We start from the raw sequence: 23638 nt of genomic DNA, 5'->3' as shown, positions 1-23638 counted from the left end.
TGCTTCTAACCCTCTATGAGAGAAATGCAGGAGTATATATCATCGGCGTTTGTTGCCTTTGCCACCTTTCCGTTGTTGAAGCGTTGAAGGGCCCGTATTGGACTTAACGACAGGTGTGCTTGCTTTAGTTTCCTCGCCAGAAGAGAGCAGAGCAGATAGCCTATTGTAGATAGGCATGTCAACTCGTGGATTGCATATAACGGATACGTACCTTCTGGGATCGTCACTCTGGATGGAATTCTCTAAACTCGCAGCCTTCTCTTGTCGTCCTTTCAGTCCGTCGAGTGTTTCTGGGTCCAATTGTTTCTGCACGAGCATGAGGCCGGAAATCAAACCACACACACATCAAGCTCACTATGATATAGGGCATTGCAAGCATCAACACGCCAGTCAATGCCATGATCATCATCATTGGGCTCTGGAACATCCCCAGAAGATTGAAGGATTCGCGAGGCGAGAAGTATCTATTCTTGTGGCGGGGGGTCAGCACAATTGGATAGGGAAGGCTAAAGGAGGTCGTCGCAAGGAGGGGAGTGCCGAATATGTAAGGTCGGACTTCTGGCAGGGGCTCGGAAGAAGAGACATCTATTCGAACCTAGGTGGGGTCTCATGAGCACTGTACGAGACCGCAGAGGGAGGGCCTACATGGTCAAACGAGTAATCATGGGATAGTACGGACAGAACATATGTCCCTGGGGGAACATCTAGTCTACGCAAGTTCGAGGTGGAAACGTGCTCTAGTGAAACGCAGCCTTACATTGAAAAGTTTCCATTCTGTGTTACGCGACCTGACATCTTTCCTGCATCGAGAAGGACCTTGGCAGATGCGAGCGCCCCGTAGTCTAGTTACTGCGATGTGAAGTGCTTGACACGCATTCCATACGGAGGACTCACTAGGACACAGGTTATTCCATTGTATGTACCCGTGCAACTCCACGGCAAATATGACACTGGAGAAAAACAATAAGACGATTAGTGGAGACGAAGCTATTGGACTTGCCTTGACCACGAGAGGAGGAGGCCCAACAACGAAAGGGTGTGCACCATCTTCATTATTAGTATGGACGCGTCAAACACTCGGCGGCTGTGAGTCGTCGGAAGCCTTTGGACAACAACACCAAACAACGAATCAAAATCAATATGTGCAAATGTATGTGACATTGTAACAGCAGATCAACCAACCATGCGTCAAAAGCGGGCGAAGACATACCGCAAACTAATGCATCTGTACTCCATGTCTTTTGGATTCAGACAGCCTTACCAGATTCTCGGTATGACCTTAGTGTGATGAACAATTGCATCACCTTAAGTCCTTCTACAGTAGACTCAGAAATGTGCCAAATAGCCATAGATGCCAAGCTGGATCTCATCAAACAGTTTTCTACAGTACTCCAGGGAAATGTGAAGCCGAGTGAGTCTTCTCGCACGCCCGCAATGTCGTTTGCTAAACGTCTGACAAGTATGTTTTCAGTGATCACGCAATGCTGTATGCACGAGCTGTATCTCCAAGGAAAGGTGCGGCAACCTGCCGTTGACCTCGCAAAGACGTTTGAACGCCGCAAATGCAACCATCGAGAGGCTATCCCTGGAGATGAATGCCTCTCGAGCGTAGTAGGTGCGCTCCGTCTCATCCCCATGGTCCCTCCACACAGGATCTGATCACCGTACCTACTCACCAAGGAGACACTAACAAGCACCGGTATGTTATCGCCACGCAATCGCAATCCCTGCGCAATGGACTGCGCATCATACCCGCGGTACCTGTAGTTCACATAAATCGCGCAGTCATGGTACTCGAGCCACCGAGTGAAGCTACGCTGAAAGCCAAGGAACTGGTAGGAGTCGTCAAAATACAATCAAGTCTGAACTTAACGTGGCTGCTAGGCTGAGGAGCAATCCCTTCGTCCGTCCGCCCCAGAGCTTGCGACCGTACCCCGAGATAAACCAGTGCCAAAGAAGAGGAAGGGTCCAAAGGGGCCCAATCCTCTGAGCGTCAAGAAGAAAAAGAATCCAAATACAGCACCATCTGCCCGACCTTCGCAAAAAACTAAGGCCGAGTCATCGGGTGCCCCCTTGAGCAGTGCTGAATTACCAGGGCAAAAACGGAAACGTGATTCTCAGGATGATAAGCGTGAAGAAAATAATGTAGAAATGACCGATGCAGCTCAGAGCAATGCCTCGACCAGGACAAGGAAAAGACGTAGAAAGGCTCCTGCCGCTCCATCCTCACCATCGTAGCACATACTAGTTATCATCTTGATATAATTCATCCAACAAGGTCGACCTCAGATCAAGGTTCTGCAAATCTTGTTATTCCACTGCGCGAAACACGTACACATTCGAAGTATCATGTGAAGTATGCGGGTAATGATACAATATTCGTAATCAGGGGCATCCCATGACAACGCTCAAATCTAACAACCACCACGAAGACGAAGAACAAGGTGAAGGGTACTCTCCTTCTGAATGTTGTAATCAGAGAGCGTACGACCATCTTCCAACTGCTTTCCTGCGAAGATAAGGCGTTGCTGGTCAGGAGGAATGCCTTCCTTGTCCTGAATCTTTGCCTTCACGTTGTCGATAGTATCGGATGACTCCACCTCCAGAGTGATGGTCTTCCCTGTGAGGGTCTTAACAAAGATCTGCATGCCTCCACGGAGACGCAAGACCAGGTGAAGGGTGGACTCCTTCTGGATGTTGTAATCTGACAGCGTGCGACCATCTTCCAACTGCTTTCCAGCAAAGATGAGGCGTTGCTGATCAGGGGGAATGCCTTCCTTGTCCTGAATCTTCGCCTTCACGTTGTCGATGGTGTCGGATGATTCCACCTCCAAGGTGATGGTCTTACCCGTGAGGGTTTTGACAAAGATCTGCATGCCACCACGGAGGCGCAGTACGAGGTGAAGGGTGGATTCCTTCTGAATGTTGTAATCAGAGAGTGTGCGGCCGTCTTCCAACTGTTTTCCAGCAAAGATGAGGCGTTGTTGGTCAGGAGGAATACCTTCCTTGTCCTGAATCTTCGCCTTCACGTTGTCGATGGTGTCGGAGGACTCAACTTCCAACGTGATGGTCTTACCCGTGAGGGTCTTGACGAAGATCTGCATGCCTCCGCGGAGACGCAAGACCAGGTGAAGGGTGGACTCCTTCTGGATGTTGTAATCTGACAGCGTGCGGCCATCCTCAAGCTGCTTGCCAGCGAAGATGAGACGCTGCTGGTCGGGAGGAATACTGCGGCACAACCGTCAGTTGTGAGTCTCAGTCTCTGAAGTGCGTACATACCCCTCTTTGTCTTGGATCTTGGCCTTAACGTTATCGATGGTGTCAGAAGACTCGACCTCTAACGTAATGGTCTTGCCGGTGAGGGTCTTGACAAAAATCTGCATTCTGTAAACTCATCGTCAGCCTCGCATACATGTAAAAGTTAGCGATCGAAGACTCGCCTGAGGTTGAGAGTATAGGGAGATTGTAAGTGTTGGTAAGACGTTAAAGGTGATGACACCTTGCTTATATACTGTGGAGCGGAGTTTAAACAACCCCATACACGCCACTGGTCCACAGCCCGCCTTTTTGTGGTAGTGTCAAGTGCACCGCTGACAGGCTATACTTACAGCAGGTCACCATCCTTTCCCAAGTTGAAATTTCTGTTAAGCCCACATTTTGGCTGAGAGACTATTTTTACTAAATATTTTGTGGACCGCCCAAGTCAAATTGTTCCTATTTCAATCTTGATCGATTAATCCTTGAGATCCAGCTTCCCTATAACTACGCATTCTGAACGAGCAACTCATTCATCATACCACAGCCTGATAGTCAGGTCTTTTTCCATTGAAGCAGAAGCCATGATGTTACGAACAGGATGAGTCTGAGCAAGGAATTCAGTCTATGACAAGCTTATGCCGAGGCTTTTCTTACCGCAATTGCTAAGACAGCATCTGCGCAAACCACATCAGCCACTGAATACAATGGAACTAAAGAAATGTACCTCTGTGGCCTTCAAGGACCTGTAGCACTTCGCGACTCTGCAAGTCCCATACATATATTTTTGCGTCCTCGCTACCACTCACTACGTATAATCCTTGAGTGGTACTGAAGCAAGTGAACAGACAATATGTCCTGTTGGTGTGACCAGTGTATGTTTTGACGCAACGTGTCTTCTGGTAGTCCCAAAGTCTGATTGTCGAGTCCTGGGTCGCTGATAGAATAAATTTCGAGTTCGGAGAGAATTTGACGTGTGAACTGAGAGCACCGAGTCAGTACCACGCGAAAGAATGACGGAAAGCCTTCACCATATAGGGTTATCGTCATCGACAATAGTCTTCAAACACTGTCCGGACTCAGCATCCCAAATTCGTCTAGATTTCGTCAGAGAAATACCTCGCCATAGCCTGATGTACTTACATTAGTCCATCCATCGCGCAGGAGACTATGAGCGTTCCGTCGTGATTAAAACTGACAGCAGTCACAGGATCTGAGTGGGCAGGAAGAACCTTTAAAGATTTCCCTGGTAACGTTCAGCTGCTATTCAGTGAGCAAGTCAAATCGACAGACCTCTTGCTACGTCCCAGACGCGAACAGTTTCATCATATCCCCCGGTGACCAAAAGATTAGACCTGGGATTGAAGTTAACGCAGAAGACGAAATTTGTGTGCCCTAGTAGGGTTTTCACAGCAGAATTCTGAAATAAAAAGTTTAATGACAGGCAGGACCGAAGTAGAGGCAGCGCACCGTCTCCAAGCTCCAAAGTATGATACTTTTATCGTCCGATGCGGAGGCAAGAAATTCCCCATCGTTGGACCAGGCGACATCGTTAACACCCTCAGTATGGCCTTCGAAAGTTCTTAATATCTCTCCTGAGTATGCATCCCACAGCTTCACCAGTTTGTCGGCGGCTTGCTTCCAAAGTTTTCAGGGTCGGCAACGCGCAACTAATTAGTAGGGCAAAGAGGCGCACCTGATGAAGCAAGCATAGTACCGTCTGGACTGAACTTGAGGGAGGATATTGCCATAGTGTGTCCGCTCAAAATGTACTTTACTGCATATTGTGGCCTCGATCTATTTGTCTTGAGAATCGTTGCATCTGGAACAGGAGTAGATTGTATGCGCCCATTCGGAAGATGGTGATCTTCAGTTGTTTCCTCGACCCCTTCGTCTGAGCTCTCATTTGACACGACGGCATCAATTTGCGAGGTGTCTCCGTTAGCCCCGTTCATCGAACAATTGTCTTCGACGGCCATGAGTAACTAGAAAGTCGGTGGGTGAATAGAATATGGATCCTCAGTCTGACAGTACTACGTACCTGCACATATGTACTATGTAGTACGAAGAAGACTCTAGATCAATCAACTAAAGTCTATTTCAGTCCCGGTGTCTGGGGTCTATCGACTTTTTAGTTTTTGCTCTTCCGCTACACATATCCTTCAAAAACAACGCAGCGATGGCAGCAACAACAGCGTGGCTTTCCCCTCCTTCACGGACGGAACTTATTGAAAATCTAGTATCTGGTGTTGGTGGGTGATTACAAATTCTTCACCATCGATCTGGCTCTCATATGCAATCTCAGACCGTTACAACCCATCAAATGTCGGTATTCTTGAGGATTACCTCTATCACCAGATCCGTAGCGAGGAGTATGACTGCCTTGCCAACCTGGCTATTTTGAAGCTGTAAGTTCTCTTTGATTCATCTTGGAAGCTCAAATATCGATACCTCGGTCACAGCTACCAATTCAACCCTGACCTCTTCAATCCCGACGTGGTCATTAATATCCTCCTCAAAGCTCTTACAGCAGAGCCTTTCCCAGACTTCAACCTCTGCATATCTCTCCTCGACGACCGGCCGCCAAATTCTACGCTCGACGAGCCCGACCCATTGCCTACGCTCCTGCCACTCCTCATGAATCTCTATAACCTTCTTCACCAGTGTCGTTTCTCTGCGTTTTGGGTCCTGTACCGGTCTGATGATTTGGAGGTTATAAGAGAGAATTATACAGTGGAGTGTGCAGGATTCGAAGATGCCATCCGGGAAGTCGCCGCGCGATCAGTAAAGGCTACTTTCACGCGGATCAGCAATGAGAGGCTGGGAACCTATGTGGATTTATCAGGTTTGTTATGAATATTGTGTTGCTTCTGTCCAGTTGTTGATATTGTGTTTATAGGACCGGAGCTAGAGGTTTGGGTCGCAAAACAGCGATGGACATTTGATTCATCGACTGGCGTGGTCAGCATACCGCCAAACCCTGACAATCAGATTGAATCAGTCGTCATTCAAGAACATATCAAGCTTCCACGTGAGTTTCTATTTGCTGCAACTTTTGGACCGCGGTCAATCTATTTGATTTTTTGTAGAGCTTAGCAAGGTCATTTCACATACTGTGCAGGTCAAATGATGACTTGCTACGACAATATTTGTGTACATTGTACATTACCCACTTAATATGATGTCGATGGATGTGACGCAACTGGATGACGATACGGATGGCTATAGTACATATTTGCGTGATACGGCGGAAAACGCAAGTAAAACGTCAGAACAATATGAAGCCTGAGGTTCAAAGGGCAGTAATAAAGTACCAAGAAAATATTTCCTCGAGACCAACGAGAACTTCACGCTGCCCAAAATGCAGCGAGCGTCCCCCAAGTTGCCATCACAATGGCTATTGTGAGCAATGAAATATCAACCAAACCACACCTTCCCTCAAGGGCAATCTTGGCTGAGATAGGACCAATGACGCAGATCATGAAGGCCGAGAATGAACCAAGGAAGGCCATAAGGGAACTAAACTCCGGAACGAGGATCGACACCAAAATAGACAGCGCGGGGACAGATATGCGGCCGACAATGAAGAATGCGCGATTCAAAAGTCGACGAGCAGTAGAAAGCTGAGTGTCCAGCTGGGGTTTGACACCACCCTGAAATGGTGTATGATTATCTATACCGAGCATGATTTCGAGGATGACGTTGAGCTAGACAGAAGCACATCAGTACTGAGTCCTCTAGGAGTGTGTATCACTCACTGGCCGCGTGCTGAGAGGAAATTTTGTGCTGTTCACAAAAGTTTCAATGCTAGGAAAGGAAGGGAGTTTCCAAAACTCACAGAGGGGTTGACACCAACGTCCATAGTGCGATTTCATTGATCCATGAGTTATAACCAGGAGTGCTCATGAGGTCCTTACTGACCTAGATACGCCGTCTCGAGTTGACATCCAAAAGTTGAGATTATAAGGCTCACCTCGTCGCTCACGTTTCGCCCGAACATCAAGTACCCAGCATAACCAATGACTCCATAGATGAATGTGGTAACGACCTAACGAGGATTGGGGAATGGTGAACAACAAGTTAAAAATGCATTAGCAAATCCACTCACGAAAGCCCAGTTGATCATGTTATTAAACTCGGAAGGATCAACCATGTCACGGGCCAACGATGGTATTACAGCATGACCAGAAAACTAAAACATTGACAATGAGTGACATATCTCGGTAACCTCATGCAAGATGAGACATACGCCAGCCATTAACAAGCCAAAAGCAACTCCGAGCTCTGTCATAGAGTCAGTCCCCCAAGACGTTGCGGCCGGACTCCAGAGGCTACCAGGAGCATCTGGCTTAGAAAATCCATCTATGAAAATGACAAGAATGATGAGGAGCGTCGAACAGATGCCAAGTATCGAGGTATAAGAGAGTATGGATAGCGGTAGAAAAACCAATGGTACCAATCTATCGTTTAGAGGGTCGAGGAACCATGAGAATTGTGTTGGCAGCATCAGGAAGCAACACTTACACGACTATGGACGCGATTTTAAACGTGTTTGAGGAATACGCTGGCATGACTTCGTGCATGGAGTCAGCTGCCAGAGTGACGAAAGCAACGCTAAAGATACGTCAAACAATGTGACCAAGTCTCATTTAGAAAACACGCTGACCCGACGGCAAAAAGTTCAAGACAAAACATAATCGTGGTCAGGGCAGTTGACTTTGGACCAAACGCCTTACGACCAATGTCGGCGTATGACCTCAAACGAGGGTCCTCCAAGATGATACCAGCAAGAATCTTAGCACTGTTGTATGCGATGAGCGGGAGAACATGGTTAAATGATACGAGTTCAACTGACGTATAGCAATTCAAGAAGCCCATAAATACAATGAGAACCGATCCACCGACCCAACCAGCATATGCGAAGGCCAGGGGCTCGGATAGCATTCCTATGCCCAATAGTATCGCGATACTGTTGAATAACTGCCGCACTTAGTAGAGACATTTGCGATTGAATAACAACACCTACTGTCTGCCCGTAGGTACTTTGTCCTCCGTAATTGTGTGGTTTCTTCAGGGTAGCTGACGACTTGCGCCGCAGTAAAGACCGATCTGTTGGGCCGCGTGACTCTTCACCTACGTAGGCATCTGGATCAGACCCCCCATAACTGATTTGATTACAAGATGTGGGAGATGCTTTGAGTAAAGGAGCAGCTTCATCAGTAGTTGATTGGGCAAATTGACTTCCACCAGCAGCAGTGATTTCCCGTGTATCAACAGGCCGTCGGGGGATAAAAGTTCGTGCAGGTTGCAAGACTGGACGGGACGCTTCGTCCCAGTCCCACAACTCTGTCATGTCATCCCTGGGTATTGGTGTTAACTCGCCTTCCTCGTCGTCTTCTCCAAAGCAAGCTTCTTCATCTGACCCTTCGTCAGAAAAGTGAGCGTTATATGGTATATTTGAACTGGCAAAGAATTGCGAGCGACGGTCTGCATTTGGAGTGAGACTGACTGAAGACCAGTAGGAGCGGTTTCAGTACTCACATGAAGCGATAGCATCCCTCATGCTGCCTGAAGAACTAGCCACAGAGCCATAAGTGAAGGGTATTCCTGCACCAGATGTGTAGGACGTCATCTCTGAATGTAGGACACTGCTTGCTATATATCAATAATGTGTCCAATGACAAGGGCATAAACTTTCAAAGGTGACGCGCGGCCGTGAAAATACTAGTGACAGAATAATCGAACAATTAGGGTCCACGGGAGATCCGGGCGAAAGCTGACTTCAAGGGTTGATCAGATTTATGTTAGTCAGGAACCAACTCCAGGAAATTTTATTCAATTGACCCTTCCATATGAACGTTTCTGACGGCCGAACCGGCGAGCCCTATGTATGATATTGGCGATCACCATAGGAAAGTCGACTCAAAGACTAAAAGTTGACGTTACTGATCAAATCGATCAATTGATGGTGACGAAACACATGGTCCGAAGCGCTCATGGCGGTGGCTTCAGGACCCCTGATAATTCCTGCTAAGGACTACCCTCGGTCCACCTGCGAAATTTCCACCTCAGGAGAGGGTAGAATTTGTCGCTACTAGGGACTTGTCCGGCCTGGGATAGTCTGGGATGGTCCGAAGGTGGATGCTGGGGAGGCATAATTGTGACCCCCCTCCGGAGGTGGGAGGCCACAAAAAACTTGAAATTTTCGTGTTTTCAATTACTCCAGGCTCACTTGGTAGCTAATCTAATCATCGTATCATCTCCGCTGTGGAGCGCTCAAGAAGCCTGATAGTATGGTGAATCCGGACAAATTCAATGGCGATAGTGATTTCGATACAAAGTCGAAGAAAGCCGATGATATTACAACTTACATGCAATGCTCCCCGATGACCTAGCTGTCCTCAGTCTACTATAAGCAGACTAAGAGAAGGAAGGCAGTCGTTCCTTCTATCAGGACAAGATGGTGGCAGGTGCTGGCATGTCATATCGCGCTAAGCTGAAGTGAACGTGTTGAGTAGAGTCTGGGGTTTTTTCAATGTGAATGCCGTGAGGGTGTCCTCTTGGCTCAAGGTTCGAAGGAACTGAGTAAGGTCCGACTGATAACGGGGTACCATGAATTCGGTCATCCATCACTCGTTTGATCAAAGTTGTTCGAAAGAACTGGGCAAGATCCAACTGATAACAGGATACCATGAACTCTGTTTTCGCACCATATACAGTTTGTATATAGGTTACATATTTGCAGTTCTCGATTGCTCTCAAACTGCGCTTTATTATGTTCATCGAAAGGCTCTCCCGAGTGCATCATCGCACGCTTTCACTACTTATCTGAATACTGCAATGATGCTGAACGGCAAGGGTTGAAGAGCGTAAACACCGCCGCAACCTCAACAGGAATGAGATGTTTACGGGACGGCACATACGTACGTTATACTGAGTTAACAGCTCTTCGATTTGTCCACATCATGTAAGGCTCGCGAGAGACGTCGTGACCAGAAGATTTGGTTCGGGTGCTGCGTCTGGCTTCAGGAAGCTTTGCACTTATGTTGAGATCCTGCTCATAGTGATTAGACAGCGGTGGTTGTCGGGATCTCAAGTACCTACAGAGATCCGTTTGCGCATGCCAGGAGCGATATGACTCCACCACTTTATGAATGAATTCTTCAGGGCTAGTTCCCGGACACCCTTGGGGTTCAGCCAAGCAAGGAACTCGTCAAGCTGCAAAGCCAGAAGGTCAACGACGGTCAACAAAATAATAGCGAAAGGATATAACCTCCTCGGGCTCGGCATACTGTGCCCACTCGGATGGAGCCAGCATCCCCTCTGGCCCCTCTTCTTCAAGCCTCCTAGCTTCATAGTCATCATCATCCCTCTTCAACATCAACTCCAAATCCATCTCGCTCGGGCCCTGTATAAAGATTCGACCAGTTCCGTACTGGACAACGCCTCCACTACCCAGCAAAGAAGCGGATCCCATGCCGTCGAACCACCAAATCCGATTATGGAACCGGTCCTTTCCCAATGGTTTGATTCGCACTGCACCAAGTAGTTTCCTAAACTCTCGTTCAATTGCCTCTAATCGACGCTCGAGCTTATTAACCTCTTCATCAAGTCTGCGATGTTCTGCCAGTGCTTGCTTCGCAGAGGCTGCCTGAGCGCGAGCGAGCTCTCGTTGCTTCGCATGTGCCTGAGTGTGGGCTTTCTGACGAAGATCTTTCTGACGCGCTGATCTCTTTTGGCGAGCACTGGAAGTAGATGCGGTCTCCGAGCCATCTTCTGAAGGAACGTCCGAAAGATCACTGGACTCATGCATCATCGTATCTTCATCTGGAACGATGCCGTTGGTTACGGGTTCCTTCACTTCTGTTTCCCCGGCAAGGGAATTCATTTCCTCAGTGCTGAAAAAGGACGTTAAATAGAGATACCGCTGTGCGCCAAAGCGAACTCACTACTGCTTTTTCTGGCGGCCAATCTCTATTTTTTCCTTGCGAAGGGCAGTTAGCTGCTCTTCGCATGACTCCATATGGGAATGAACTGCCTTGCTTGATACGGCGAGATTGCACATCAAAGTAAGGATATCAATCCTATCCGCAGGAGGCAACGCATAGTAACGCTCGCTGGGTGAGGATTGAACAGATAGGTTGTTTGCAGCAGGACTTGAAACACGAGAACTTGACGATGAAGACGAAACTTCTGCGTGTGGTTCCGGGGCAAATAGTAATCTTGTCAAGACTTCTCGCAGGCGAGGAAAGTTGTCGAATGTGGCATGCTATCAGAAATGAGCATTGAATATGAACAATAGGTTGAAATCACTCTACATCTTTCAGGCATCCAAGAAGAGCCTCCTCCCACCCGTCCCGCATCTCAGTGTGCCGTAAGGGGATCCGTTCCCAGTTGTTCCCCACGTCGGCCATGGCACCAGCTAACTCATCAACTGAAACACCAAGCACTCGGTCGTCTTCTTCAAGTGTATCTTGGAGACGCAGCAACGACAGGACGGCACTATGCCGAGTAAATGGCACTGTGCGTAGGTTATAAATGAGCGTTGAGTGAATCTCGCCTAGTAGTGCACAAGGCGGGTCTACGAGGGAATGCCGCAAAGCATGTTCAAATTCGTCCATTGTAAATGTTGACAAGTGGAGAGGTTGTCTGCGACAGACTGTTAAATATTTATATGTAACCATTTGCAATTGTTCACTCACCCATAGATGACCAGAAAATTCCATGACGTTAAAAATGCTTCAAAAGTACCCTGATTCTCGCCAAACGGAAGTCCCAATTTGCTCGGTGTCGGCTTTTTGACCTTCAAACCTGCTTTCTTCTCCTTGTCATTGAGCCGAACGTCCAGATCTTCAGTAGGGTAGCGAATGGGTTTCTTCTTCTTCTTCTCTGCAGCCAGTCGCTCAGCCTCTTCTTTTGCCTTTTGTTGACGCTCTGCCTTTTCACGAGCCTCGCGCTCTCGCTTTTCAGCCGCAACAGCTAATGCTTTCACTGTTACGGTAATCAGCACCAGGTATTATCCAAGATAGAGAAACGTTACCTCTTTCCTCCTGAGCAGCAGTCATCTTTTTCTGCTTCTTGGTTGGTGGTCCTTCCTTGTCCTCCCATATCTTTTTACGCTTATCAATCTCACCACGTTTGATGTCTTCGACACCTTTGCGTGTTTCCTCTGGCATTACAGAGTCGACACCATAGTGCTTCGCGATGACCGGTTTTACTGTCCATGGCGAGGCGACGGCAGCATCACGATCAACACAGTCACGGATAAAGCGACGAAGAATAGACTTTGAGAATGCAAGACGATCGCGGCTACAAGAAGACGTGGTCAGTTTTGTTCATGCTGGGTTAATGAGGGCTACAAACCTCATGACACTACACTGTACATCCATGAAGCTACCGCTCCACTTAGCTTTGTCTTTCGATGCAGCCTTTCCTTTCTCGTGACTCTTCTCGTGTTGCTCTTCGAGTATCTGAACCTTGTAGGAGTACTTAAGGGGGTCGTCGCGGACCAATGCTTCCTTCGCTGGGATCTTCAAGTCTCCACCAATCTTGTGGATTTGAGCTGCGTCATCATCAGAAATTTCGTGAGGTGGAGATGGCACTGATGAAGATGAGGCTTGATTCTCGACTGGGACACCGACACTTTCACCCTTGGTCTTCGGGGGATGCACCTGCACAACTTTCGCGTAGAACCTGCAAAAATACGTGTCAGTTACCGAGTAGAAACCTCAAGGTGTAATACACGAACTTGTCCCCTTGCGCGTCAACGAACACCTCTGACGTCGCGTGAAAGTATGGGATGAGTACCAGGGTAAATTAACGTTAACAGACCAACTTACTCTCATCCACAAAATAGCGGTCCTTGAACCGGTCAAAGACGGCTTCTACGAGGTGGTCTAGTCGACCTACGACCTCTACAGACAACATATATGATCAACGTTCGAGCCCGGCAGAACTGAGAGAAGACGCACGCCATTGAACAGCCTTGAGGACAGCGGCTTTCAGAGGCTCGGGGAACCTGGAGTGCATAGTTTGTGCCTCCTGTTGTTCGCTTTCAAGCGCCTGAAAGTAGTCAAGGCCGCTCTTTCCTGTGACCTCGCACTGGAACTGCTTGAGCCTGTAAAATGACATCCTCGCAGCGTAGGCCCTGAGGAGAACATAGTTGTAGGAGACATTGAAAAAATAAAAGGTTTGACAAACTCATAAGTTTCAAATATCTCGCCAGTTTGTTGTAGATAATAGACCTCCTTGTTAGGGTTGGACTTTGCAGCCTGAAGAAGGGTCTCGGATGGTTCTGTGAGGACGACACGTTTGCGTCTGCATGTTGGCATTGTGAGGAAGGATTGTTGGAGGACGAGGGTGAAGATGGCAGGAAGCGGGAAATAAGAGGGAGCGGCCGCGGGTGGCTATTAGGGAGGGAACGAATGCGTGTAGCGGTCCCTGTGCATTTTTGCATCTCTGCCTCCGTCTTATTACACAAGAGACGCCAACTTCAACCAAAGTCTTTTCTACACACTCAGCATTAAACCTTTCTCTAACGACTGTCGCGTTTCATTAAGTTAACAACAGTCAGTATTTAGCAGAATCAATGGCTTTTGCTTGAGCGTTAACGAAAGTACAACTACGTCTGTCGTTTTGTCACGGGAACCGCACAAGGCTTGCACCTCGAACATCATGAGCCTTTCTGCTGAACACCAAAGACGCGGTCAATCTTTTTCTCGCGCCAGTTGACAATGGGGTGCCCTAAATACCATGAATTTTACCCATCGACACCAGCGTATAATCGTGACGCCCGGTCTTCCGATCTTGGGCTCATTCTTGTGATCTTTGCTTTGACTCGAGACGTAGTTCCTGCCCTACGCCAATTTATTGACAAGCACTCCCCCGCAATCTTGTCACGATTAAGACACTTCTAAGCGTTCCTCCGCAGGAACTTTCATTTAACTTGTTTCATGCTTGTGTGCACTTCAGCACAAGTACATCCAAGGGAATGTGGCTGACATTCACGTGACCCGGCACGTGGTCAAACGCGTACCGACTGTCACAATTGACGAAGTGTGTCTACAAAATAAGTTACTAGGCTACTTGGTAGTTGCTTGCTCGTCACAACGAAGGAGAACCATGTATTGATGACCACACGCGATAAGAGTGATAGAGCCCCAGTGAGGAATGGTCAATGCTAAACGATATCGATGGTAGTAGTGGATATTCCGACTACGGACGAAGAAGTACTAGAGATGCCGTGTCCTCTATAGTAAGATACCACGCATGCGCGAGCACCAAGATCTGAAACTTGTGTCATGCGACTGGGTAATGAGAATACAGCATAGTGCTCACTTCAGCGACCAGCTCCTTCAGTGAGCTAGCCGGAAGAACTGAAGAGAGCAGCGACATAACAAAGAAAAAGCACGAACGGTAATATTAGGCTATTGCTTATTAATACAGTGAAGGCTGGAAACAGCCGTATACCGCGCCGTCGTTTGTGCACGAGAGACTGGTAATGGATGAGAAGTCGATACGGATTCGTTTGAATGACATCCCGGCGAATGCGTATGGTCTTGTCCCTGTGACATCTGTCGCCGCACATCTCCCATGATCTCTGTGGTAATTGAAGCTGGAGTGATGTTAGGCAGAAGTGCTAGGTCCAGCACGGTGATTCGGCGGGTAGGTATGCCATAGGAAGGACAATCAAGGTCGCCGAAAGCCAAACTACATACCTATATCAACGGCGGCAATAATATTGAATCGATCCCTCGACGAAGCTGGTGATGCAGCAGACCAGAGTTGTGTCAAATTCGGTCGGACAACCTGGAATGAACTTCACGGTGCGACAAGTCTGCACCATCATGAGCGGGTCCGCACCTGGAAGATAAAAGATACAGACAATTACCATGCCTCCAAGTCATCTTCATACGACGAGATACGTGTTTTGTAGAAAGATTGACTACGCCGATACTAGGATCCAGACAAAATGATGATCAACAGCTCATAGCTGATGATGACAGCATCATCGCTGGCATTAAGTTCCAACTTGAAAGTTTCGTCAACCTTTGACGACATACAGACTGAGAGAGTATCCCATACTTACCGAGAAATACTAATGTACAATGGCTGCAAGATGTAACCCACGGTATCATGATTGTCCCGAGCGCGTTGTTCCGCTTGCATACAATGGACGGACCATACTCAATACCCGTGAACGGATCCCTCGGATGATCATTCCGAGTGCTAGTTATTAGACCTAAGTTGTATAATTGCTCCCGCGGATAATCGCAATATCACCGCGGGTACGGGTCGATACATGCCCGTACCCCCACGGCCGCGAGTGCAACCGTGACGAATTTAGAGAGGCACTCGACCTACTCGCTGTGAAAGACATCAGATGACAGGCGTGCAATGAAAGTCATTATCTATCTTCTTGTGGGACAGGGTATCCGAGCGGCGCACGAAAATACTCATCTACACGCAAGTGAAGTATACTGTATTTCAGCCGCAATGGACTAGGTGGTTTTGGTGGCGGAGGTTGTCGGTAAGTCGGAAGTTGGACGTATTAAGTACGGAGGTGACAGAAACCTTCAGGCAATGAAGAATGAGTTGACACCAGTTTGAAAAGCGATATGTTGTATCCGTAAAATTACGAGTAGTCTGTCGTAAGGCACCTGTAGAGGTAAAGCATAAGTACTACATGAGCGACAAACGAAATGCACAAAGAAGTCAGTAAACGTGGGTTATGGAGTCATATGCTGCTGAGTCGTAAAAGAGGCAATTAAGCATACGTCGATAATATAAGGGATAGGGAATCGAGCATGGAAAGAATGGAAAAGTTAGTTCAGATTGACCCGCACTCGATCTGGTGGCCGAGAGGCAGGTTCTGAAGCGCCCAGGCGAGTGAATCTGTTGCGAAATCGCCTTTGGCGAGGGGGGGTGAGTTTAGAACTTTCTTTTTCGCTGGACGCAAGCTCCTTTGAGCGTAGAGTAGCGAGACGAGGGTCAGATTTCACTTCGTCAGCGCCCTTGGCACCAGGCCGCGAGATAGATAGTAAGCGTCGTAGACCAGAACCAGTGGACTGGCGCTTCTTGGCTTTTGAGTCTTGTGCGTCTACGACGGCAATCGCCTTCGCTGCAGCGGACATCGAGGCCCTTTCTGCGGCAGCACTTGTAGTGCGCTTTCCTTTACGTTCGACTTGTGTCGGGGACGTAGGACTACCAACTGGTGTTGACGTGGAGGCTGTCATGTGTTCCTTGCCCTCAACGTTCACAAGCACCCAACCATTGCCACTCCCACTGCGACTGCCAGACTTTATAGGTGACGCAGGCGGATCAGTTGAACTCGATGCCTTCCTTTTATAAAGGCTCTCCCTCGACGGAGGATGAATCGGTGGAGGAGGAGGCCTCGGCGGAGATATCATCCCAATAAGCCCCGCTTCACTCTTGCGCACAGCCTGATCACTAACCAGCTCCGGCGAGGCAATCCTTGCATCGATATCATGCAATGATTTGTCTGGACTTCTTCTGTGTTCCAGATGGAGACCACGCTCATTGGCCATAGATGGCTCGGTCATGCGAGACAACACCTCGGGGCGCTCCTCCTCAGGCGACATTTCCCATGCGCCAGGTAAAACATGCGGCGTTGATTCCTCACATGGTTCCTCGTGCACCTCCTCAATGTTTTCAATGCCATCTGGCCGGCCAAGTCCTGGCCATTTGAACGGGGCCCCGGAAGACATGTCCGTGTCAATAGTATTCACAGAGTATGCTGAGTCTCTCATACGAAACATCCCTGGGCTGAGGAGGGCGGGCCCTCATTCATCGAAACATCATGGCTAGCAGGCGTCGGTGAGGGGGTGCGAGGGTCCCTAGGTGGTGAATGTGATCGGAGGAGCGGAGGGGTCTTCGAACGAGTCGATACCGGTCGCAGAGCGCTTACCCGGCGTTGGGGAGACGGAGATCTCGACCTCGGTCTACGATGATGTCGTTCAGGGGGTGGCGACGAGTGTACAGCATCTTCAGTGGGATGATCCGATTCAGGAAGTGGGCCAGGGGTTGCTGTGTAGATGAGATTGGAAGTGAATCTATTACGCGCCATGGAACCTATACCAGTCATGTTCTCACAACTACTTGGCACAGCGCTAGCGAGAGAAGTGCGACATCGTCCATGTTCTTCATCATCTGGAGCGTCGAAGTCAACAGATACTGGCACTTGTGCGCGGGGTGCAGGCTTTCGCATTTGATTGCCTGGCGCTGCACGAGGTGGCAAATTTGTCGCAAGGGGTGGTAATACGATGGATTCTGTGGCCGACCGCACGTGGTGAGGCGACGTCTGAGAGGACGGCAAGCTGTGAGGCGGGTGCTGAGGACCAGTAGCGGCTCTTCTATGCAAAGAACTGGGGATCATACTCGCTTCTGGTGGTTCGGGCGTCGACGCCCGATGAGATCTTCTTACATCCAGCATAGAGCCGGATTGACTTATAGGAGATTCGGGCCAATAAGGATCAGTCTCAGTAGTGCCAGGGCCAGTAAAGACCCAGAGGTCCTTGACTCTGGAACGGCCATTGATTGCCAGCGAAATGACAAGGGAACATGCATGAGCATCGAGAGATGATAGAAGTGAAAGGATGTGTCGCAGAGAATCTGTCGCAAATGTGTCTTCGTGGAACCCTGCATAAAAGTCTTTAAAACCTACATGAATTTTACTTAAGGACACTCACAGCTATATCCCTTCAACTTGAATTCATACGCATTGTCCGTCTTCTTCTCCGACAATACGCCCCGAGGCCACGATCCTCGCACGGCTTGAAGAATTGCTGGAGTTGCGTTTAGTGGTGGATTGATGACTCGCATGATGGTCTGCGAGACAAATGAGATGGCAAAGGGCATTCTTCTCTCCGTTTGCAGCCCCGTCTGGTGCGAAATGTTACTCCCTGAGCCAGCGGGAGGTGGGGCGGGAGGTGGGGCAGGCGAAGAAGGCAAAAGGGGCCTCGAAAATGAGATAGCTAAACGATCGTCGCGCTCCCTACCATAGTCGACGGTGGAAAGTATAGTGTATCCAAACCTATATATGACAGCGAGTATGTCGAGAAGAATTCGCTCTGTACGAGGACTCTTTGGTGAATTCCAGGGCTTTTGAGTTATGGTGAATTCCCAGAAGTTCTGCTGTGTATCCTCACGAAATCCACCTGTCAGGTAAAAGTGATCAAGGAGTCGACGTAAAGCTGCAATGACATCGGGAGGAAAAGAATAAAGCCTGATGCAGCTTGAGCCAGAGATAGCAAGAAGGCCAAAGATGTTCGTAGCTCGTTGTTCACGAATAAACTCTTTCCTTGGAATGAAGCCAGAGTCTGTCACAGAGCCAGGCTGCATGTTTGCGATGGTTGGCCGAGACGAGGTGCGTCTAGCAGATACAACAAAATGACACAGATATTGCTAGAGAGAGAAAGGCACGGAGAGTCGGGATGGACTCCAGGCGGAAAACGGCTGGCAGCAAGGTTAGCAAAGGAAGGACATCAAGCCCAGATCGATTAAACTTACCTGGTAGTGACAAGTGTGCGCTAACCGTTCACAGTAGATTAAAGCAAGGCACACAAGGCGAGGTTGTCCGCAGACGACGCTTGCGCAGCAGAATATTCTTATGCGCTGCGTGTGTGCAGCCACTAAATTGAAGACGCGGCTAAGGAGTAGCCACGAGGTTTGCTTAAGGCCTGTGACGTCACAATAATAAATGAAACACGTGCTAGTTTCGCGGTTCTTTGACTCTTCCAATTCGGTACAAGATGACTTGGACTGAACCTATGGAAGACGAAGACGACGGCGCTCTTGGTGCAGAGAAGGTACGATGCTTATTATGTGTAGTGACTGCGCTCAAAATATTTCGATCAAAACATTTTATTATATATCAGTGTTATAAATGTCGCTAGCCAGTTTGGCAGGTTGAAGCGAACTACATATGCTGTAGTGAATGAATCCACCTTCGCAATTGCCATGTCGTTGGCTCGTCCCGATGTTCCCGAGGTGTTCGACACCTCATCGGACACGTAAGGGTGGATACCAAACATTTGAGGAAACGACTCTTGTGTCCCAGGTGTTTTGCACACCTTCCGCGAGGCATTTGTGAGAGCTTGACTCGGCGTGCAAACCTGCAAGTTCAGCAACAAGGCTTCTCGGGAGATTCCGCGCCCTTCTAGGTTCTATACGAATCAGTCGCTGACCGTAGCGGTTCGATATTATTAAGGACTAGCTTCCATCTCCCTCGAGCTTCGAGACTCCAAGCTCCAAGTTCTAGTAGTCAGCAGAACTGCGAAAATTTGGAGTATCTAACATCAATGTGCAGTGGTTCCGAATGGTAACATGGGTAGACGGCTTTATAAATTTAACGGCCATGCAGCGAGCGCCCCTCGTATCCGAGCCCTTAACACCTATGTCTGTTCCGGCAACCACCCGTGTCCAGTGATTCTTTTTGGACATACATTTAGCTGGCTGCTGGAACGCCCCGCAATCGAAACCACGGAACCTACTAGCAGGCTTGGGATCAACTTAAGCCCAGAATGGTGTAGCATTTGCATCTACCGCGTATCCAACTACCGTCTCTCCGGGCGCGACTACGCTTGAATGTATGCACGATTGGTCCTCGTGACATCACAGTTTCACCTAGTCCTTGGAAGTTCCCTCTTCGATGTGGTCTCATGATAGACAACCTCCGAAGCGGGCCGGGAATTTCTCGGTTCACGTGACTATCGAAGACCCCGAAGTGACGATATAGGCGTTCGAGCACAGAGACGTGTTTTCTGCACCGTTTTAGTGGCAGAAATTTCTGGGTACGGTGTAGGAACGTGTGGTATACTGTGCCGTGAAAGGGATAATTTTTTTAGCCGCAAAATTCGAGGTTCTGTGCTACTGCACAGGTAATGACAGCACAATGGACTGCAAAATCACTACATGATTTCGTACTTCTCGCATCTGGCGCTGGCTCCACGGTGAAACCCGCGTGTCCCAGACAAGAATCATCACTTCACCTCGCTCTGGGACACGCGTTTTTTGGCAGGAGCTCAGGTGAGTAGCGTGTCCCAGAGCCAGTCTCATTTTTTTCGTCTTCACGGAACATGCAGCCTTTTTCGGCAGCCGGAGTCAAATTTCTACTTACCCGAGGCGTTTGCAGCATATCCCTCGCAGGTAAGCATATTGCCCTGCGCCCGCGCTGCATACCAGTGCTAACGTTCCCGCTGGCTTTCTCCCTGTGTATCAGCCTCCACTCGTCGACACACAGGGAGCGCGCGCTATCCGGGGTCGTCACACAGCTGCCGACGCACGCTTAGTCATCTTCCCTGCCGTGTCCCACGACAGGAAAGCCTGCGTGATGCAACATTTTCTGATATGCGGTCCGATTGTCATGCGCGTTCGGGCCGCAGCCTGAGCCGTTACTGGGTTTTAAGCCAACTGGCCACTTCCTGAATCCTTTCTTTCATTTGATATCTCAACCGTTGGTCCTTAACATCGCTATGTCGAACCTCAGTAAATTGAACGTTTTAATGTGTAAGCTGATCAATGTTACCTGGCACAACTCTAACCAGGCAATGTACTTGCAATAGGTGGTACTGTGAGTGTTCATCAGCCGGCAATTGTCCTATCTTCTGACGTGATCCTCAGGGAGAGTACACCACTGGATGGACTGGTTCTGGAGCCTCTACATCCGACAAGAAGGTGTCGTACATCTGTCTTGTTTATTTTCGCTGACCGCTAAGGCTTGGCTTTCGTAGATTGGGGTATGCCCATCCCCTGACTTAGTCGTTTGGTCAATGACTCAGATCATGACATAAGGTGGTTGGTCTTACGATGTTCGATCTTCGAAGGTTAGGCAAAGTGCGTAATACTGACAGTGGGGCGATTATTTTCCGCGTTTACATCTGTCTTAACGTTAGATCGGCAAGCTCGGAATGGTCGGCGTTAATGGTAGCAAATTCCCCGCCATACGCCAACACTTACAAGAGAATATCGAGAGTGTTTACAAAGATATGGACACCTCGTGCGTGATTGCATTGACACCGCTTGTTCTTGACTAACCGCCGATCGCCGACCAGCTTTGAGGAGTATCCAAAAGAGGGAAATATTGATCCTGAGGCTTGTGAGTTGGTTCTAAGTGTGCTGTGCAGATGTCTCACCTTCTTAGACAAGGATGCCATCAACAAAATGTCTCCCGGAGATGCTATCATCGTGTTTACCCCTGACAGTGAGTTTCGATCTTTCGCGTGTCTAACATCTAGATTCATCACTAACGAGATCATTGATAGGCACTCACTACCCCATTAGTCTGTACGCGATGGAACGTGGCATTCATGTTCTCGTCACCAAGCCTGCAACCAAACTGTTATCACATCACAATGAGCTTATCGCAGCTGCGAGAAAGCACAACGTTGTCTGCTTTGTGGAGCATCATAAGCGCTTTGATCCTGTGTATAGCGATGCCAAAGCCAGAGCACAGACACTTGGCGAATTCAACTTCTTCAACGCATGGATGAGTCAGCCGAAGAGTCAGCTGGAAACCTTCCGTGCTTGGGCTGGCAAGGATTCAGACATCAGGTAAGTTCCTCGGTTTACAAATTAATCTGTACGCTGATGGTTGCTTCCAGCTATTATCTCTCGTCTCATCATATTGATATTTGCTGCTGGATTCTCCAAGACAAAGCAGTACCCACGCGAGTTGTTGCCAGTGCAGCAACCGGTATTGCTACGGGGGAGCCATACAACTGTGTCCCTCAAACAGAGGACACTATCACGCTCCTCGTTGACTGGCAGTCGATCAAGAGTCCGGGACACAAGGGCACAGCAGTCTACACGGCATCTTGGACCGCACCTTTGAAGGCGGGTATTCACTCTGCCCAGCACTGGTATTACATGGGTTCGAAGGTGGGTCGGTCACACGACTGTCTTTCTTGTAACAACGTAAAGCTTCTACTAATTTGATTTGCAGGGTGACATAAATGTAGACCAAGCTCACCGTGGGTATGATATCACCGTCGATGAAACTGGGAAGACATGGTATAATCCATTCTAGTGAGCTCCTGGGCCTGAAAAAAATATGTGAATCTAACTATCCATCACTAGTATGAAATATTCGCCGTCCGAGACCGGTCATTTCGACGGACAACGGGGCTACGGGTATATTTCTATCGAAAAGTTCATCGATGCCGCCCGAGAGGTCAACGCTGGCGTTGCAAAACCCTCCGATTATGATGGTCACGGCTATCCGACCATTGCAAACACCGTGCTTACAACTGCCATTCTCAACGCTGGCCGTATCAGTCTGGATGAGAAGAGAGCCGTTGGTATCAAGAAGAGCGGAGACGAATGGATACTGCAATAAGAGGTTTCAAACGCCTTCACAATCTTACATGCAACAACAGTTTTTTTACCCAAGTTGTATTATCCTCAAAATCATTGTATTAGACCAACATGTATGAGGGAAGACCGAGTTCCGTGCCACTGCCGCGGAGGAATAACACATCAACGATGTTGACCATGTGCAACCTGACTTCAATAATGTAGGTATCCACTCATTCCCGCGCGCTGTGTCCACTCTTATTTAATGAACGTTCACTTGCCATAATGATTTACATATTGTCTATTGTTCTCTTCGCATGAAGAACAGAACAGGCACCCAACTGTGGAAGCTAGTCGATCGGTTTGAAACAGGGAATTTCGGTTGTTGTAGGAAGAACCACCTGAGACGTTCTTGAGAACCTGACAAAAGTGTGGGAGGCCGATTCATGACTGGCGGTCACAATCTATCCATCAACTGACAACCCGTACTCTGTGAGCTTCTTATAATACTTATCAGCTCCTAGTCTCCGCCTCGGATATTTGAAATTATTTTTTGCTGTGCAGGAGATATATACTCCACCCTTGTTCTGATGGACGTCCCATCGGAGAGAATCTAGCACCGATTCCATTCTCGCTAAAAATGAGCGCGCTACCAGTATAATGGAAACACCTGTTGAGCCCTTCAGATTGCAAATGTAATTGTAGACAAAGTTCGATGTGGTAGTGTGATTGCTGCAACAATGACGAGGATGGATGCGCGGACAGTGTGCAAATGAAAGGGAGAGTAAAAGCACAAAGAAGCGGTTCGCGCGATGGGGGTGCGGGACAGAGAATGCAAGAAATCGCCCCACAACGAACCAGATAGTTGACAGGAATTTAAAGGATACGATAAAGTGAAGAATAAAATAGAACGAATGCGATAGACACAGAATTGGACAGAGGTTGTCGACCTGGTTCGTTGCAAGAAGACGGGAGTCGAGGGAGTTACGACGGGTAGGGTGATGCATGGACTAACAAGCGGAATGATGCAGATAATGTTGTGGTTTGGCAGGACGACCAGATATGGCAAGGC

The 23638-nt window shown here is 48.5% G+C and overlaps 8 protein-coding genes across 8 annotated transcripts; 3 read left to right on the top strand and 5 right to left on the bottom strand.

Moving 5' to 3' along the window:
* Positions 1-29: 29 nt before the first annotated feature.
* On the bottom strand, positions 30-970 carry BJ212DRAFT_1511301 (uncharacterized protein; the record flags this gene model as incomplete). The annotated part of the gene is made up of 6 exons (XM_041341647.1): positions 30-160; positions 212-306; positions 356-595; positions 646-709; positions 758-842; positions 895-970. Coding segments are annotated over 6 exons (681 nt in total), but the record flags the coding sequence as incomplete, so codon positions are not given.
* Positions 971-1154: 184 nt separating this feature from the next.
* BJ212DRAFT_1318267 (Fcf1-domain-containing protein) lies at positions 1155-2289 on the top strand. Its single transcript, XM_041334307.1, has 5 exons — positions 1155-1271; positions 1322-1411; positions 1472-1615; positions 1681-1835; positions 1885-2289. The coding sequence occupies exons 1-5, from the start codon at positions 1184-1186 to the stop codon at positions 2236-2238; spliced, it is 831 nt and encodes a 276-aa protein (XP_041199394.1). The 5' UTR covers positions 1155-1183; the 3' UTR covers positions 2239-2289.
* Positions 2290-3538: 1249 nt separating this feature from the next.
* Positions 3539-5388, bottom strand: BJ212DRAFT_1318260 (WD40 repeat-containing protein). Its single transcript, XM_041334306.1, has 9 exons — positions 5297-5388; positions 4952-5240; positions 4726-4889; positions 4549-4675; positions 4399-4501; positions 4287-4352; positions 3983-4236; positions 3913-3932; positions 3539-3862 (listed from the first exon to the last, which is right to left on the bottom strand). The coding sequence occupies exons 2-9, from the start codon at positions 5232-5234 to the stop codon at positions 3785-3787; spliced, it is 1095 nt and encodes a 364-aa protein (XP_041199393.1). The 5' UTR covers positions 5235-5240; positions 5297-5388; the 3' UTR covers positions 3539-3784.
* BJ212DRAFT_1318258 (initiation factor 3) lies at positions 5389-6387 on the top strand (the record flags this gene model as incomplete). The annotated part of the gene is made up of 5 exons (XM_041334305.1): positions 5389-5507; positions 5561-5663; positions 5718-6100; positions 6155-6286; positions 6345-6387. The coding sequence occupies exons 1-5, from the start codon at positions 5435-5437 to the stop codon at positions 6383-6385; spliced, it is 732 nt and encodes a 243-aa protein (XP_041199392.1). The 5' UTR covers positions 5389-5434.
* A 215-nt stretch (positions 6388-6602) lies between these two features.
* On the bottom strand, positions 6603-8608 carry BJ212DRAFT_1260112 (transmembrane amino acid transporter protein-domain-containing protein; the record flags this gene model as incomplete). Its single annotated transcript, XM_041330089.1, has 10 exons — positions 6603-6962; positions 7014-7041; positions 7094-7176; positions 7229-7303; positions 7364-7447; positions 7505-7715; positions 7780-7869; positions 7922-8056; positions 8111-8235; positions 8282-8608. 10 exons carry the CDS (start codon positions 8606-8608, stop codon positions 6603-6605), a joined length of 1518 nt encoding a protein of 505 aa, XP_041199391.1.
* A 1326-nt stretch (positions 8609-9934) lies between these two features.
* Positions 9935-13732, bottom strand: BJ212DRAFT_1318251 (ATP-utilizing chromatin assembly and remodelling N-terminal-domain-containing protein). Its single transcript, XM_041334304.1, has 12 exons — positions 13456-13732; positions 13227-13402; positions 13095-13169; positions 13004-13031; positions 12619-12948; positions 12296-12564; positions 11958-12246; positions 11574-11904; positions 11205-11524; positions 10529-11153; positions 10360-10473; positions 9935-10309 (listed from the first exon to the last, which is right to left on the bottom strand). The coding sequence occupies exons 1-12, from the start codon at positions 13584-13586 to the stop codon at positions 10184-10186; spliced, it is 2814 nt and encodes a 937-aa protein (XP_041199390.1). The 5' UTR covers positions 13587-13732; the 3' UTR covers positions 9935-10183.
* Positions 13733-15630: 1898 nt separating this feature from the next.
* On the bottom strand, positions 15631-18927 carry BJ212DRAFT_1318243 (uncharacterized protein). The gene is made up of 4 exons (XM_041334303.1): positions 18784-18927; positions 17964-18729; positions 17032-17913; positions 15631-17011 (listed from the first exon to the last, which is right to left on the bottom strand). The coding sequence occupies exons 2-4, from the start codon at positions 18613-18615 to the stop codon at positions 16080-16082; spliced, it is 2466 nt and encodes an 821-aa protein (XP_041199389.1). The 5' UTR covers positions 18616-18729; positions 18784-18927; the 3' UTR covers positions 15631-16079.
* Positions 18928-20747: 1820 nt separating this feature from the next.
* BJ212DRAFT_1511263 (uncharacterized protein) lies at positions 20748-22868 on the top strand (the record flags this gene model as incomplete). The annotated part of the gene is made up of 10 exons (XM_041341646.1): positions 20748-20795; positions 20896-20949; positions 21067-21108; positions 21168-21271; positions 21327-21370; positions 21416-21475; positions 21537-21825; positions 21876-22152; positions 22217-22299; positions 22351-22868. 10 exons carry the CDS (start codon positions 20748-20750, stop codon positions 22607-22609), a joined length of 1260 nt encoding a protein of 419 aa, XP_041199388.1. The 3' UTR covers positions 22610-22868.
* Between the last annotated feature and the right edge of the window lie 770 nt (positions 22869-23638).

The sequence above is a fragment of the Suillus subaureus genome, assembly GCF_016647635.1.
Source record: "Suillus subaureus strain MN1 chromosome Unknown BJ212scaffold_2, whole genome shotgun sequence".
NCBI classification, from domain to species: domain Eukaryota; kingdom Fungi; phylum Basidiomycota; class Agaricomycetes; order Boletales; family Suillaceae; genus Suillus; species Suillus subaureus.
Note: the sequence above shows the minus strand (reverse complement) of the source record. Positions and strands in the feature narration are given on the sequence as shown.